General features: G+C 35.3%; 2 protein-coding genes across 5 annotated transcripts; both read left to right on the top strand.

Moving 5' to 3' along the window:
* Window positions 1-1467: 1467 nt before the first annotated feature.
* LOC110811176 (Leucine-rich repeat (LRR) family protein) lies at window positions 1468-9781 on the top strand. The gene is made up of 10 exons (XM_088212027.1): window positions 1468-1864; window positions 1976-2045; window positions 2164-2210; window positions 2689-2797; window positions 2959-3044; window positions 3844-3934; window positions 4844-4929; window positions 8406-8492; window positions 8601-8740; window positions 9506-9781. The coding sequence occupies exons 1-9, from the start codon at window positions 1766-1768 to the stop codon at window positions 8712-8714; spliced, it is 789 nt and encodes a 262-aa protein (XP_088068153.1). The 5' UTR covers window positions 1468-1765; the 3' UTR covers window positions 8715-8740; window positions 9506-9781.
* Window positions 9515-14970, top strand: LOC110811173 (uncharacterized). 4 transcript variants are annotated; one of them, XM_088212025.1, is made up of 3 exons: window positions 9515-9652; window positions 12570-12720; window positions 13152-14970. In XM_088212025.1, exons 2-3 carry the CDS (start codon window positions 12576-12578, stop codon window positions 14411-14413), a joined length of 1407 nt encoding a protein of 468 aa, XP_088068151.1. In that variant the 5' UTR covers window positions 9515-9652; window positions 12570-12575; the 3' UTR covers window positions 14414-14970. The 4 variants fall into 4 exon arrangements, with proteins under 4 accessions (XP_088068151.1, XP_088068150.1, XP_088068152.1 ...); XM_088212024.1 differs by lacking the exon at window positions 9515-9652 and adding an exon at window positions 9732-9803; XM_088212026.1 differs by lacking the exon at window positions 9515-9652 and adding an exon at window positions 10498-10813.
* The last annotated feature ends 606 nt before the right edge of the window (window positions 14971-15576 follow it).

The following is a 15576-nucleotide window of genomic DNA, read 5'->3' as shown; positions in this document are numbered from 1 at the left end:
ATTCATAAAGCAGAAATATAGAGAGACTCCTATAAATATAGAATATTATATGATAAGTTAAACAATTTTCTACTAACTTTTTTTTAAACAAATGGATAATATACTGAAAGTCATGCACGATTTGCTTGAAAAAATAAAAATTAGACATGAGATTAATTGTTGAAACTCTATAAATTAATTTTTATTATCTCTTTTTTTAGTACTATTTGATTTATACATTGTATTTAGCTACATATTGCGAATGAATTTCAACTAACTTGTTTTTGGGTATTTGATTTGCTATTTACTTTATCTAAATTTAAAAATTCAATTCATGTTCATTATTGATTGATATAAACATTATAACATATCTAATCCTTTATCAACATGGTATTACTTAGCATCAAATTAAGTTAGTAAATTTTATGACCCTATTTATTCATCTAATTCATTTTAATTATGTAGTTTATCCTGTAAACCAAAATAGTTCTCTAATGAAGAGGATGATCAATTGAAACATGTAATAAAAAATAAAACAATAGTGATGATAATTTAATGAACATTTGATACGGTAAAATTGTTTAACAAAGAAAGTTCGAAGTTTATAGATAAATATGAAGATGATAAATATGACAGTAATAATGGATGGAGATTTTACAAGGACAATGGAGTTTGGGTCATAAATTTGGAGGGGTTACGAAATATTATTTTTAAATTATAGATAATAGATGTTTTACAATTTTATTTTAAAAGGATTGATTTTTATAAAAATTACATAATTTATTTATAATGTTTTATCATATAAAAAACCTCGATTTTATGGTATGGAGCAATCATCCACAAATCCTCAAGCAATGTCTTGGTCGCTTTTTCAGGTTGACTTCATGGATGTCGGTTGTCCTACTTAGCAAAATTGCTCAACTGCCGTAATGTCATGTAGTACATAATCTCTAATGTTCATAAGCCATAAATTTTGGAAGTTGATGTCAATATTGTGAAAATTACTTTAACAGCCTGAGAGAAATATAATTCTAAATTCGAGTTTATACAAAAAATTGTAAATTTTTGTTGAATTGTATACCTGATGTATCGATCAATTGGTTTATAAGGTAAAATAACGCGATGATTCACCAAATAGTTAGACCTACTCGTATCTATCATTGTTTTTATGTATGAAAGAGCTTGCATCTCGATATTGTTGTACTACTTTTTTGAAATTCAATTAATTTTGTCATTTACCAAAAAAAAAAAACTCAGATTTCACATATCTATTAGGAATAAGTAAAAATATTAACTATCAAATTATATTTTGTAAATAAAAAATTAACAAACTGTAGGGTTAATAACTGAATTTTCAGTTTTATTATTTATTCTATTTATAAAAATAAAATTATTTATTTGAAAATAGTATAAAAAGAAAAATAAAAAATTACAGTATTAAACAATCCGACACTGGCCAAACACGCCACACGACAGAACAAAACAGAAACAACTAGCGTGTCGCGACTCACACCCAGCAAAGTACAACGCGCTTTCTGGCTTAGAGTCAATCTCAAATAAGAAAGATACAGAGAGAGAGAGAGAGAGAGAGAGAGAGAGGACGATTCTTCCAAGCCTGTGAGGTTGACCCTCCCTATTCTCCAATGAAGGCGCCCCGTTTTGTCAAACACCTCGAATCCTGATCGCCATATCTCATTACTCCTTGATTCAACTCAGTCCGAGTAGTATGCCCTTCTATGTGTAATCGCTTAGTGGGAGGAAGAAAAAGAAGAGAATATTAGCGAAAATGGGGTGTTGCCAGAGCCAAAACTCGGACTCGAAGGCCAATAGGGCTGCTCGCTGGCGATCAACTGGCATTGTCGCTTTACGTGACGCCAAATTGAAGGTAATTTTTTCTCGTTCTTAATGCTCATATTCCTCTATATGTCTATATATTTGTGTGTGTGCTGTGTATACATGAACGAACTTGGTTTTGTTTTTGATTTTTGCCGACCAGACATTTCCTGATGAAGTTTTTGAGCTGGAGAGATCTGTGCGTACCCTTGATTTAACACGCAATAAATTAGGTGATTTTCCCGTTCTGTTTTTCTTTTGTAAATTATTCTTATTTTTTAATGAGTATGATAACGCTCTAATTGTATAGTTGCGTGTGAATCTCATGTCTTTAGTTTTGTTTCTCTTCAGTTGAAATTCCTATGGAGATCAGCAAATTAATCAACATGCAGCGTCTGGTAAGCACCAAGACTTTACTTCTGTATATTGAGTTATGTGGCCTTTTTTTTGGAATTGCTTGATATAAATAAAATGTTGTGACTAAGCAATCACTCTTGTCTTGTCCTTTTTGAGTTTACTGTTGATTTGTTTGTTTGATTTCAAGTAAATTGCACTATTTCTCTGCCTGGCTGTGGCCTCTTTGATTGGAAGTAACTTGGGTGCAGAAGGGTAAGGGGATGTTGGAATTATCATTTTTTGAAATTATTTTTTTAGTATAAACTTTTTCGTCTGAGGGTCGGTTGCTGAGACCTTTCTTGGAGCTATGTGGCCATGACTATCGTGGAAAATTTATTCTCTGACCTATTTTCCTGAGGTTTTAGGTACTAGTTATCATTGGGACTGCATATTGTTGTCTCCATCACCTGCTATATTCAGAGGAAACTTTCTCCAGATTGGAGAAACTCATACCTCTTAAATTATTTCCTTCTCTTTCAGGTCTTAGCTGAAAATCTTATCCAGCGATTGCCAATAAATCTGGGGAAACTTCAGTCTCTCAAAGTTATGACACTTGATGGGAACCGAATTTCTTCTTTGCCTGATGAATGTAAGACTTCTTTGCCTACACAAGGAAAAGGTCTTATGTATAATGTTGTTTAGTTGACTTGTGATTTGCAAAAATTTCATCTGGCTAGATTTGTGGATTTGATCAATTCTCGCACCAGATTATTTCAGTCTTTCTAACTGATTTTGATATCATTCATTTAGTGGGCCAGCTGGTGAGGCTTGAACGGCTATCTATATCAGAGAACATATTGACAAGCTTGCCTGAAACTATCGGCAGCTTGCGTAATGTAAGTAAATTCATCTACTGGATAATGAACAAATGCCACTGGCATCATGCCTTATGGTTTATTGTTGGAATGTTTCATGAAGTTAAGTGTATGGATAATGAACATGGGATGTTGCTAAGGAAAGATCTATGCAAATTGTGATTTATCGAGATATTGTGCAAAAGATATTACCCTTGGATATCATCTTTTCAAGAGGTGAAACTTCTCTAGAAGGTATCAGCACCTCTGTTCTTGGTAGAGTTGAAAGTTGAATCCATTTGGTGAAGGACAGTTGAGTTGAAATCTACTTCACCTTGATATCATCATATGAAGCCTTCAAGAATCAAAACCTTAGGGCATTTTTAAATATATTTTTGCATTTCAAACTTGCTGTTGCACCATCTACTTGATTATGTAGTCATTCTCCTGAATTCTAGCATTTGGCCTCCAGACATAGGAACATCATGTACGGATTCATTCTTGTGGTTGCATTGAATGCATACCTTTTTAGTTAAACCTCTTAGTTGGGATCCTACCTGGAGAGTTGTCGGACCCTTACATTTTGCTGGAACTATGGCAATTGGCTCACCCCTGTTGCAGTAGTTAATGAATCAAACTTAACAGTGCCCAGAGGAAGTAGCCATGTTGGTAGTTCTTGCCTCACATTTTGTTCACCCAAAAGGAGGAGCAGCACCTGGGAATTGACTGAAAATTTTCTCTCGAATGCTGCAATTTTTTTTATGAACTTTTATGAGAAATATGATACCTGTAGTGTATCTTATTACTTTCCAGAGAATAACTTGTTTGTTTGATTATGCAGTTATTGCTTTTAAATGTGTCAAAGAACAAGTTAAAGTCTCTTCCAGAATCTATTGGGAGTTGCTTCTCTTTAGAAGAATTACAAGCTAATGGTATGTTTTAACAGATGTCAAAGTATTTTACTATTGATATCAGCTCCTTCATAACCTTCGCTACAATTAAGAGCCAGTAGCTGGTTCCATAGATTGGGAAGATATCTTAGGTGTAGTCTTTTTAAAAATTTTCCAGGGCAAAACTTCTTGATTTGAGTGTTTGAGAAAAGTGATTTTACAAATGTCACATTCCTTTTTGAGAAGAATCTTAAATGTAATGTTGTTACATTTTCCAGGGCAAAACGTAATGATAAACTTTCAGTTTATTTCAAAAAATGTTGTTACTGAAAGTTTATCTTTGTATGCTAGTCAATATAGATAGTTTCTTATGATTTCCAACTGTTTTTCTCAGTATTTTTAGAGCCATGGGCCATTTTCTAGTTGGTAGGAAGTACTTCTCTAATTTGTTTCTGCATATTCTCTGTTAGGATGTAAATCTGTGGTTGAGAATTAAGATTGCTGCTATCAAATAGTGGGATAAGTTTCTTCTTTGCATTCTTTCTATAATTTTAATTAGCCTGATAATGCTTCAAAAACATTTAGCTTTCTGTTCCGTTTATATCGGGTCTTGGTAGTGGGTTGATTCTTAGCGGCTTCCTGCTGGCAATTGATCAATGCTCTATGTTTGTAAATTTAGTTTTGTTTTAGCATTCAGCTATTTTTGGATTCATGATTTTGATTATACGAGCAGTAGACTTTGTTAAGATCTTCAACCATATATTGCACCACTCTCTGCGTCTCACGAGATATGGGACCTTCTAATTGAAGGCTTATACCTCTTGGCCCTATGAAATTTATTTTGTTGTTATTCTGTGTTGCTAAAAGTTATTTTCTTTTTTCTACTGTGAGATGGTGACAAATGGGTTATTTTTACTGTTAGCTAATTAAGGATACCATGTAAGTTTGCAGATAATATTGTTGAAGACCTTCCTGCATCAGTTTGCAATCTCATCCACTTAAAGTCTCTTTGCCTAGACAATAATCACATAAGCCAGGTAGTACTAAAGGTCACACATTAACATCTAACTGCTTTGATTACATACTGATGATAGATTCAGTTGGTTCTTTTTTGTTAATCGAATTGCATTACAATATCATGGGCTCCAAACAGCTTTTCTGTTTTATTATCACTGACCTTGTTGTTGTTAAGAGTATAGTATGATTTTTGACTTCTCCATTACATGCGCTCATTGTTGCACATCTCTTCCTGTCTCTCCCTCCCTCCCACCCTCCCTCCTTTAACTCTAACATCCTTTTTTCCCTCAGTGCACTGTTTCATTGTTATAGTTAGGCCATCCCTTTTACACATTTTGTCTGATCATTTTCTTTGTTTTGTCTATGTTCCATTTTTCTTTGTCGTAATGAATATTAATTGGGAAGTATGATTTTGTCAAAGATAAGAGCTTTTCTCGAAGTCTAGAGGTTAATATATCTTCAACATAAGCATTGAGGCTTCAGGTTCTGACTTGAGATCTGGGGCTTTTTTGGTTTCTACATTAAGGAATAAGGTTAGCTTGTTATGGATTTTGAATGCAAGTGGTGGCCCAGAAGTTTTGTGGATAAGGTGGTGTTCACTTGGAAGTGTTCCTTGTCATCTTTTCATGTAGCACTGAATTCCACCTATTATGGTAGTTTTCATGTCTGTTATAGTGTATGTCTTCCTGAGTCTAAAACACCACTAAGATTGGAGAAAATAATTATAATACCAAAATGAACTTGTTGGTGCAGTTGTAAGGTGGTTAAGAGACTGACATGTTAACATTTGATGGAGAAAATGCATGACTTATATGGAAATTTTCTCCTTTTTGGTGCTTTCTTCAAATATATACACTTGGATTCTAAAATCAGGATCTAGTCTGGCTCTGGTTACCCCAGCAAATCCACCAGTTGGCCATTATATTGATACCCAACTTTTAGTATCGGATTCTTCATTGTCAATTTTTATGAAAGAAAAAATTCTATTGGAAAGAAGAAGAAAATTTCTAGAAAGATGAACGGAGGATAAATATCCTGTTAAGAAAGCAAAAAAAAAAAAAAAAGAGCCAGAAAAAAGAAAATTCTTATTACCAAAACTGATCCTTTGCAAAATAGGTAAGGAAAACCTCCGAAAAAAGTCATGAGCCTAATCCAAAGGGAAGCAATGAAAACCCAGGCATCTGAGGAGGATACAATGATAACTATGGCAATGACATTTCTAACTATAACAACTATTTTTGATATCCGGGTAAGGTGGTGAAGTGGGTAGAGTTAGGTAGTTGGTTAGGGTAGTGTAACCTATCATGGGTTAGATTCTTATTTTACCATATGTTTGAGATGATTGAATAATAAAATGAGTAGTATATCACAAAAAAACTACTCTTTTTTTTTTTAAATTCATTTTACTAAATGGTGACAATGGTGGCGTTGCTAGTGGTATCAATGGCGATAGCAACAGTTGCAGAGTTGGTGGCTTACGGTAGTGGCAACATAAGGTGGCGATGGTAGGGGTGATAGCAGCAATGGTAGAAATGAGTTGGTGGTAGCATTGATAGTGACGATGACAATGATAGTAGTAACAATGACAATGGTGGCGACAGTGAAAACAACGGCTATAGGCATAGTGGCAGCAGTTATTGACTACAATTTAGGAGCAGGTGGCAGCGTGAATGGTTAGCAGTGATAGTGATAAAGGAGGTGATAGCTGTGGTGGCCACATGTGCGGGCAGTAGTATGAATGACATTGATGAAGGGGGGTAATGGTAGTAGTAGCAAGGGTTGCAACAGAAGTAATGAGGGTGACTGTGATGGCAATGATGATAGGGTGGTGGTGGTATTGGTCAGTAGTGACATTGGTTGGAGAGGGGCAGTGGCAGCAAGGATGACAATTGTGGTTTTCTTGTCAATGAATAGATTTGGAAAAAAAATTATATAGGATTGCTGTAGTCTAGTGTGGGGTGAACAACACTATCATGGGGTGAACAACACTACCCATTCTAGCGTGGGTGGTACTTAAACCTACCCATGATTTACTCTCAATAGAAATCCTTAACCACTCCTTTCCCCTACCCTACTCGATGTACCAAACATAACGTAAGACCCATCACTATAGAAGAATGTTCATGCACGATTTTGGTTCCCCCTTAATTATTATATTTTAATTATTTAAAATTAGTTTCTGAATAGCACATTGGTGGCTGTGGCAGAAGGATCATTAAGAGATGACCTTATGGATAGAGGTTGGATCTCAAGAATGCCTTTTGGTTGTTATAGGCTCTTGCCTGTGGAGAGGTATCAGGAAAGACTGCTTTTCATTGCATAATGGACAAAGTTTCACATTCTGGGAGGATGTATACTGGAAAAATGATCCCTTAAAGGTTCACCTTGCCAATATCTATCAATTAATTGTCTTTGTTGGAGGACTTTTTCTCAGCATGGCAGGATTTCTTCCTGGCACATTTGTCTCCATCACAATTTCAACGGTTTGGAGCTCGAGGAATGTGTTGAATTCTTCAATAGCCTGGAGGCTTGTTTGGTGGATCAAAGTGTTGAGGACACCCTGCTTTGGAGCCTTTCCAAGTGTGGGAAGTTCTCTGTCAGACTAAATCATGCTACCTTGCCTCTTGAATCGGGATCATGTCTTGACAACTTCCCCTGTGGCCTATTTGAAGAAGGAAAGCCCCCCTTAGAGTTGCCTTCTTTGTCTAGGAAGCCACTTGGAATTGCACCTCACCTTAAGTAATTTGGGGAAGAAGCACTGCGTTATTATGAACTGGTACTGACTTTGACTCGGTGACGGTAAGTTCCATAACTCTCTCCTTTTATCCCATTCTGAATGTAGAAGGCCCTGGGATTCAGCTTTCAGTCTTTTGGGCATCAGCTGGGTGATGATTAACTCTGTTTGGAATGAGCTATTATCTTGGAGTTACGTACACTGCCAGATAAGCAAGAAGAAACTGGGAGCCTAATTCCTCATGGCATTTTTTGGACCATGGGATAAGAAAGGAGTAGGAGACTCTTTGGGGGCATCTAATTTTGCTAAATTGGAGATGCTGGTTTCAGGCTTTAAATATTTTACTTAAAGGTCAGCCTATCCTGCACAGGGAAGACGTCGGGAACTTATTGATTTTTTGATCGAGTCCCTTGTAGTTTCTTGTCTCTTTCTTTTGTTTTTGTATTTGGGTTGCGCCCCTTTGGTGCTCTTGTACGATACATATGTATATATATATTTATATGTATTTTCCTCTGAAAGAAAGAGCACATATGTGGCATTTGTGAATGATCAATCTGCATTACCGGTCAATTAGAAATAGAGCCTTCACAATTGCCGACACCTTATTCTTTGTTGTCGGCAACCCAAGCTTGCCAGCCTTCAACCTCCAGACATGTATCCGAAGTTTAGATTTTTAATTGTATGTTGTTTTTACTATACTGTTTAAGGTTATTTTAGCTGGATAAAAAGGTCTTGACAGTAAATTGCCTCCTGATTTGACAGATACCTCCTAACCTGTTGAAAGACTGCAAAGCTCTGCAGAATATTTCCCTGCACAACAATCCCATAACAATGGATCAATTTCAACAGGTGAGTGACATCTCCCAAATGCATGGTTAGTCATGTTCATATTTTCTCCAAAAGGAAAAACAAAGTAATGCCTACTTCACTATAACTTCTTGTTCAACAAAATTTTAGATGGAAGGATTCCAAGATTTTGAAGCAAGGCGGAAGAAGAAGTTTGACAAACAAATTGACTCTAATGTGATGATCGGCTCCAAAGGTCTTGATGAGGGTGTTGATCTACGATAACATTGCGCTAAGAGTTCTCATAAAGGGTAAAGTTTGGTTGTAGAAAATGAAGTTATAATAGTGACCTAGTCTCTCGCTGAGTTCAGTTTTGATGAAGTGACTTGCTCCAGCTGCCTTTAGCTTTAAAGAATTTCTGGTTTACTTATATTATATTAATGATGGTTTTGTTTGGCGGCCAATTGACTCTTGGGAAGGTTTTAAATTGGATCTACATTCCAATCCTATAGCGATCAATAATTTTCAAAATATATCCTTTGGAAACTGTCCAGAAAATGGAAGATTTTAGGTTCCAGCACTACTAGATTGCATCTCATGGCACTTGATTTGATGGAATTTCAATCAATATCTTCTGTTCATAGTATCCCTCCAAAATTTCTACATTATTCATTCATGCCATTATATCGGGGTGAGGAAAAAGAATTGTCTATTTGGCTAGCAAAGAGATGCACATTCCTAAGAAATTTATTACTTTGAGTTTTACATGCTATTGACATGCAATTTTTTTGTTTATATAAAAATTTACCCATTGTATAACGAAGCTGACTTGTGGCATCTAGTGATTGTGATGTCAGATTGAGTATGCAAAACGATGGCTCATTACCGATAAACTGCTAGGATCCCAGCAAATAATTACATAGACTAGCAGAGAGTGTTGGTGGCTGGAAAAAATCTCTTTGATGAAATAATGATTTTTTTCTCCCTTCTTCTGTGTGTTTATATTTAATTAAAATAATTTTTTTGCCTTGTATCTAATTAAGGATAATACTTCAAAGTGTGGCTATGTCGAACAGGTTGGTGGCTGTTGATGCTATTTTGATACGAGGAAGCTGTTGCAATTTTGATGGGTGTAAATTTGGATTTTTCCTCTCTGCAGCTTGTTGTTGGAATACAGGAAATATATATATATATATATATATTTTTTGCTGCAGCTTGATTAGGTGAGTTCAAATCCAGTTGTAAATAGTAGCTTTTGTTTTTTTTTTTTGTTTTTGGGGTAAATAGTAGTTTCTGTGTCAGACAATTTCCAGTTTCTGAGCACATGAAAAAAGAACGGGACCTTCCTCTTATGATGCTGCATTCTATGACAAGGTTTAATTTCTATTTCATATTTATTTATTTATTTCTTTCCTCGGTCATGAGACTTGAGACTAATTTTGGTACGCGGAACTATATTAAAATTTTATATGTTTAATCACCCCTACTCTCCATATAAAACTCTATTATAATTTCTTTTTTGTGAAGATAATAAGATAAATTGATTAAATGTAATAATAAAACGTAAATATTAAAGCTTTTTTTTTTTTTTTTTTGTAACAATAGTAGTATTAGGTGCAAGTATGGTTTAGAATTTTTGTATCAAGCCATTAACTAAATAATAAAAATTGACTGACGTACAAAAAATTATACAACTACAGTTTAGAATTTCCTTTTGATATTTTTATTTTAACTTTTGTTATCTAGTTTTATTCTAATAAAAATTGTGAGAGAAAATATGTGTAGAAATGTAATTAACGTAATCCAAACTTTATATTATTTCTCTCACGTATACCGATAACCCTACACAACTACTTATTAGCAAATAAGTTTTGACTTAAATAATTTAATTTTTCTATATCATTATTTTTAACCAAGGTACCGTGTCTATTTATTTCAAATTATTACAATTTATTTATTTTTTAAATATTTATTGTTCAAATTTTAAACTATTGCAATTGATAATAAAAAATAAATATATTTTTATAACTCTTGTCTGCAATTTACCACGAGCTTTACTCTCCTTAATTAATTAATTAATATTTTAAAGCACGTGCGTGTGTGATACAGTGAACGAGACAAAAATATCTGCCATTAATTTCCAATTATGTCAGCCAATCAGGCATTGTCAGTCTGTTTAACCCTAACCGCCAAACACGTGTCGTCCTCTCGTTGGCCTACGGTTATCAAATTGACCACTCCTGGGCGTACCACCTTATATAGCAGTTCGCATGCACGTCTGTCGAGTTCCCGCGATCGGAGGGGCAGTCGCTGTAATTATCCTCTAACTACGTGTCCTTTTTACTTTCTTGCTTTTCCCGGACAGTTCGTTTACGAAAATTAAGGTAATCTTAGATTTTTCCCCTTTTCGATTTCGATATTTTTCACCCTCGATTCGATCTGGATTTTTTTTTTTCTCTCCGGATCTTTAAATCATTTATGGGTTGGGATTTCGATCTAATTCATTAGGGTTTGGAAGGTTTTCCTGTCTGTATTTTTGATCCTAGATCTAGTGTACCATTTCGCAGATTACGGGATTTTGGGATCTGGACTTCGTCTTTCACCTGGAATTTGTTCCAATTTTGTGAAGCTCTCTCGATTCTTTGCGGGTCTCTTGCGTTCTGCTCTTTTTTGATTATCTAGGGTTTTTTTTAATTTGTAGATCTGATCAGTTTTGAGTTCGATAATTGTTCCATTAGTTCGAAGAGAGGTGTAAATTTTCTATTATTTTCAAGAAAATTGGGGCTTTTCATTTTATCCGGTGCGAGTAATTAGGGTTTCCATCTGACCTTGCTGTTGATTTGAGTTCTATAGTTCCATTTTAGTGATCGGAAGAAACATTTGACGGGAGACTATTAGTGAGGTATAAAGCTGTTTTTTTTGCTTATTCATTTGTATTTCTGCAATTATTGTCGTCATTATATGTATATACGTGTGGATATTTAATTTACAAATTAAACATCAGTTTCAGTTTTTTCTTTCTCATGGCAACTGGCAAAAGTTATTTTTGGCAGTGATATTGATATGGGTGTCCATTTCTTTTTTCAATTAATATAGGGAAAAAAAAAATGGTATTTGAATATCGGGGAATCAGGATAGACTGTAGTCAACGATTACAGAAAAATGTAGGCCTCATGTCACTTTTTACCAAATTGTCCTCCAAATGGGAAATTTCCTATGTGCTTATAATAGGAATGGAGTGCCCCGGTGACTGGCCCTACATGAATTTTGGATATAATAAAAGAGTAATAAATAGATATAAATCATAGTTTCATACAAAAACAAAATTCTTTTTAGTTTTATCTGGAAGGGTGCTTGACGTACAAAATGTATGGTATTTCTTTTAATGAAAATTAGCTAGTAAAAGGAATTTAGGTGGCCTGTTAGTTCCTAAAATTATTTATTTATTTATTTTTCGTAAACATAATATATATTTTACGGAAAATTTTAGTATGAAAGGCAGCCTTATGGAGCTGGATGTTTGTCAAAGAAAACACTTGTCTCTAACTCGTTTCAGATGAGAAACAACCTTCTAGAAAGTTCTTATTTTGGCATTTTTTATGTTATGATATTCGAAACATTCTTAGTCGGCACATTATGGTAGTTTTTATTAGTAGGATTTAGCAGTTCCCGAAAGTTATTTATAGTCTGTGTCAGTCACCTTGGTGGTTTCTATAGAATTTTTTGCTATAAAGTTCAACTTCTATATAGGATGTTGATTAATCATTTTTGCGTTGAAACTGTTATAACTGCTAAAGTTAGGAAATGCTACAAATAGTAAATGATTTATCCATTTATGCTAATGATATTATTTGATTTCAAAGTTGGGATTTAGGACATGAATGTGGTCTAGGAAAGAAGCTAAATTGTAAGTTTGTTTCCTTAGAGAATTGAGTGAACCCCATCTTTTCACATTTCCCAAAATTTGAGTTACATTCTGAAATTTAAATTGGTAGTGCCAGTCTTGGTAGGTTACGTTGCCGATTCTTTATATAAGTAGGTGCGACAGTTCATTTCTTTGTAAATTTTGCTCCCTTATGTTGTCTTCCTTTGGTGTTGCTTAATGAACAATCAATTCATGTTTAATCTTGTGACCTCCAGGAAAAAATGGTACAAAAGCGGCACTTTAACAATGAGAAAGATTTTGAGGTTCCTTCCAAGCATCCCAGACAATTGGATAACGCAGACGAGCTAGTTTCATTTTCGGAAATTGTTTTTCCTCATTGTATTTCCAAGAAACATCACTCTTCAGGTGAGAGGGCTTTCTTTGTGTATGTAAAGTTATTAATACATAAGAAGTTGGGTTTTGGGCATGTTTGTTCCACCAGTTATATCTTTAGCTATTTCTTTTCTTTGAATTATGCAAGCCTTTTTAGGCTGAGTTACTGAGCAAGGATTGAATTTGTTCTATCCATTGCTTATCTTTGTCCTGCTAATCAAATTGTTCCTTGTCTACTGTCCTAATCTCCTTAAATTTGCAAATGTCTCTGCTCCCCTGGCTGATTTTTATTCTTTCAACCTTTGTATTAGTCGTTGATTTTTGTTTATTTTTTAAGTTTTGTTTCCAAGCACCAGTCTCATCTGTATGGATAGAACATTTGAATATTCAGTTATTCATTCTATAGTTCTCTTTGTGAGGTGATTGTAATAATTGTGACTTAGACGTAATCTATAATTTTGAAGGAGACGATGAATCCATTAGAAGTGATGTTCATGTTGATGAAAAGCTTACAAGCAGCATTATCATTCAACATCCAGAAAGCACGAAGGACGTTGAAACCAGCAATCCTGCTTCCATTTCCTTCTCATCATGGTACATTGCCAACAACTACAAAGAAGATTCTGGACTTGAGCCACACTTTCATGCACCTTTTTTCTCTGAATATTTTAATCGTGAACATCCAGAAAAGACCTTAGCTCCTTGTCAGGATATCTATAGCTTACTTTTAGATTCCCCTCCAAGAAAACCAGTACCTGTTGGAGAAAATCATCAAGCTGATGTGCCAGCATGGGGCTCATGGACTGCTGAGAGTACTGACCATATAGCTACATCTGAAGCAGTTTGGGATGCTGAAGTTGCTTGCACGGAAGAAGATGTGAATATGCTGATGGGAACCTGTATCATTCCAATGCCTGATTTCGTGCTTTCTGAATCTGATACTTATGAAGTTGGAAAAGGCAGACTTGATTGTAGCTGTGAGGATGAGGGTTCTATCAGATGTGTCAGACAACACATCATGGAAGCAAGGGAAAAGCTTAAAAAGTCTCTTGGGCAGGAAAGGTTTGTGGAACTTGGATTTTGTGAAATGGGTGAATTTGTTGCAGAAAAATGGAGTGATGAAGAGCAACAATTATTCCACATGATTGCGTCCTGTAACCCTGCGTCAACAGGTCAGAACTTATGGGGCAATCATTCAGGTTGCTTCCCTTCTCGTACCATGAAGGACATTGTCAATTATTACTTTAATGTCTTCATGCTTCGACGACGATCTGAACAGAACAGGTATGACCATGAGAACATTGATAGTGATGATGATGAGTGGCAGGAGAATGATGATGATAGTGATACAGAACATGGAACATCAGATGAAGATTATGATTCTGTTATTGAATCAACTGGATTTCAGGGTGATTTTTGTCATCTTCAGGATAATGAAAATGATTTCGATGTCTATCTGGAGGTTGCAGATGAAGCATGTCATAAGGTTGACAAAGTAGATTATGATGCTGGTAAAAGCGCTAGCACAATCTTAGAAACATATCCAGAGAAGTTGCTACCTCAACTGCAGGACAAAGTTTCTTTGACTGAGAAGGGTGACAATCAACTCCAAAATGGCTCGTGCACGTCGTCTGGTGGAGGGGCTTTGCCAGAAGGAACCCAGATGAAGGCTGAAACTGGTCATTTAAGTGGCACTGGTAATGGTCATGGGTTTGGAGCCTTCTGATATTAAAGCTTCAGATACTGGGTTTATAAGTGACCATATTGATAAAGTGGACTTTTCATCTGCTTGCAGTCTGATTGAAGGGGTATTTGGTGACAAGCCATGAAATCACTTGACTGAGATGGTTAGAGCTTGAGCTAGTTTTAATAAAGACCGCTTCAGCACCGAGGCCTACATTTGAAAGCCCTGGGTGCTTGATGTTTGCTGTTAAGGTGAATAAGCAGTACCTTTCCCTGCATAAGGAATTGGGAGCTCAGTTTTCTGTGAACAATTTTCTTTTGTATATATGCGTAAACAAGGGCTCCCCGCGTTCGGTGTAAAATAGCCATTTAGAAGGAATTAGTTACCATTTGTTAGGTGCTAATTTGTTTTTGTTAGTTATTCCAGTTACCCAACTTCATTTTCACCTGCACAGAGGATGCTATATTGATGAATCTGTTGTAGGGTTTTTTTCGTAGGAACAAGAAGTAGTTGCGAGAAGGCTTCAGCAGGGGTATGGATTATATCGTGCAACTTTTCTTTCTGAATGGGGAATTTTGTTATATTGATCTTTCTATTCATTTATATTTACCTCACATGTTTGCTTGATTAGGAAGAGTGAAACAATTAAGTAAAGGAACCCCCTCGATAGAACATGTACTAGCGTTAGTGGAAATCCTTTGCCTGCTTGCAGAGAGTGGATTCCGACCTCCTTTATGTACAGTACTTAAACGGTGTATATGATCTTGATTTATGCTTTTTTTACAGTTTGATTAGATTCAGAAAACACACCATTTCAAGATCTGTTTGTGATAAATTTCAAAAATATTAAAATCTGTACAGTGATGAATTCATCCCTGAACAGGTGTTGCCGTAAGATTGGCTGGCATTGTTGTTATAAATATGGAAGTAGAAATGTAGGTGATAATTCTTGTGGAGGATTTTGAGGGAGTCAAAAAGATGGATATCCATTGAAGTGGGATAAGTGGCTTTTTATCTGCAGAAATAGTGTTGGCATTGTGGAATTTGTTCTTCTGGAAGCTGGATTCCTTTTGCTTTTCTTCTTTATAAGGTCATTTTGGTTTGGAATTCAAAGGATCCATTCGGGACCAAACATTTCATTCTCAATGCTTTCTCTGTCATGAGCAAAGAGATGCTTTTGACTTCATATCATTCAGTATATTTAA

This window comes from Carica papaya, chromosome 9, assembly GCF_054855325.1.
Source record: "Carica papaya isolate Zhongbai chromosome 9, ASM5485532v1, whole genome shotgun sequence".
Taxonomy (NCBI): domain Eukaryota; kingdom Viridiplantae; phylum Streptophyta; class Magnoliopsida; order Brassicales; family Caricaceae; genus Carica; species Carica papaya.
This window is presented reverse-complemented; position numbering and strand designations above follow the sequence as displayed.

Coding starts and splice junctions, on each gene's coding strand:
- LOC110811176 (XM_088212027.1), top strand. CDS start 1,766: ATGGGGTGTTGCCAGAGCCAAAACTCGGACTCGAAGGCCAATAGGGCT. Junction 2,798..2,958: donor TTCTTCTTTGCCTGATGAAT/GTAAGACTTCTT, acceptor TCATTCATTTAG/TGGGCCAGCTGGTGAGGCTT. Junction 3,045..3,843: donor CTATCGGCAGCTTGCGTAAT/GTAAGTAAATTC, acceptor TTGATTATGCAG/TTATTGCTTTTAAATGTGTC.
- LOC110811173 (XM_088212025.1), top strand. CDS start 12,576: ATGGTACAAAAGCGGCACTTTAACAATGAGAAAGATTTTGAGGTTCCT. Junction 12,721..13,151: donor CAAGAAACATCACTCTTCAG/GTGAGAGGGCTT, acceptor ATAATTTTGAAG/GAGACGATGAATCCATTAGA.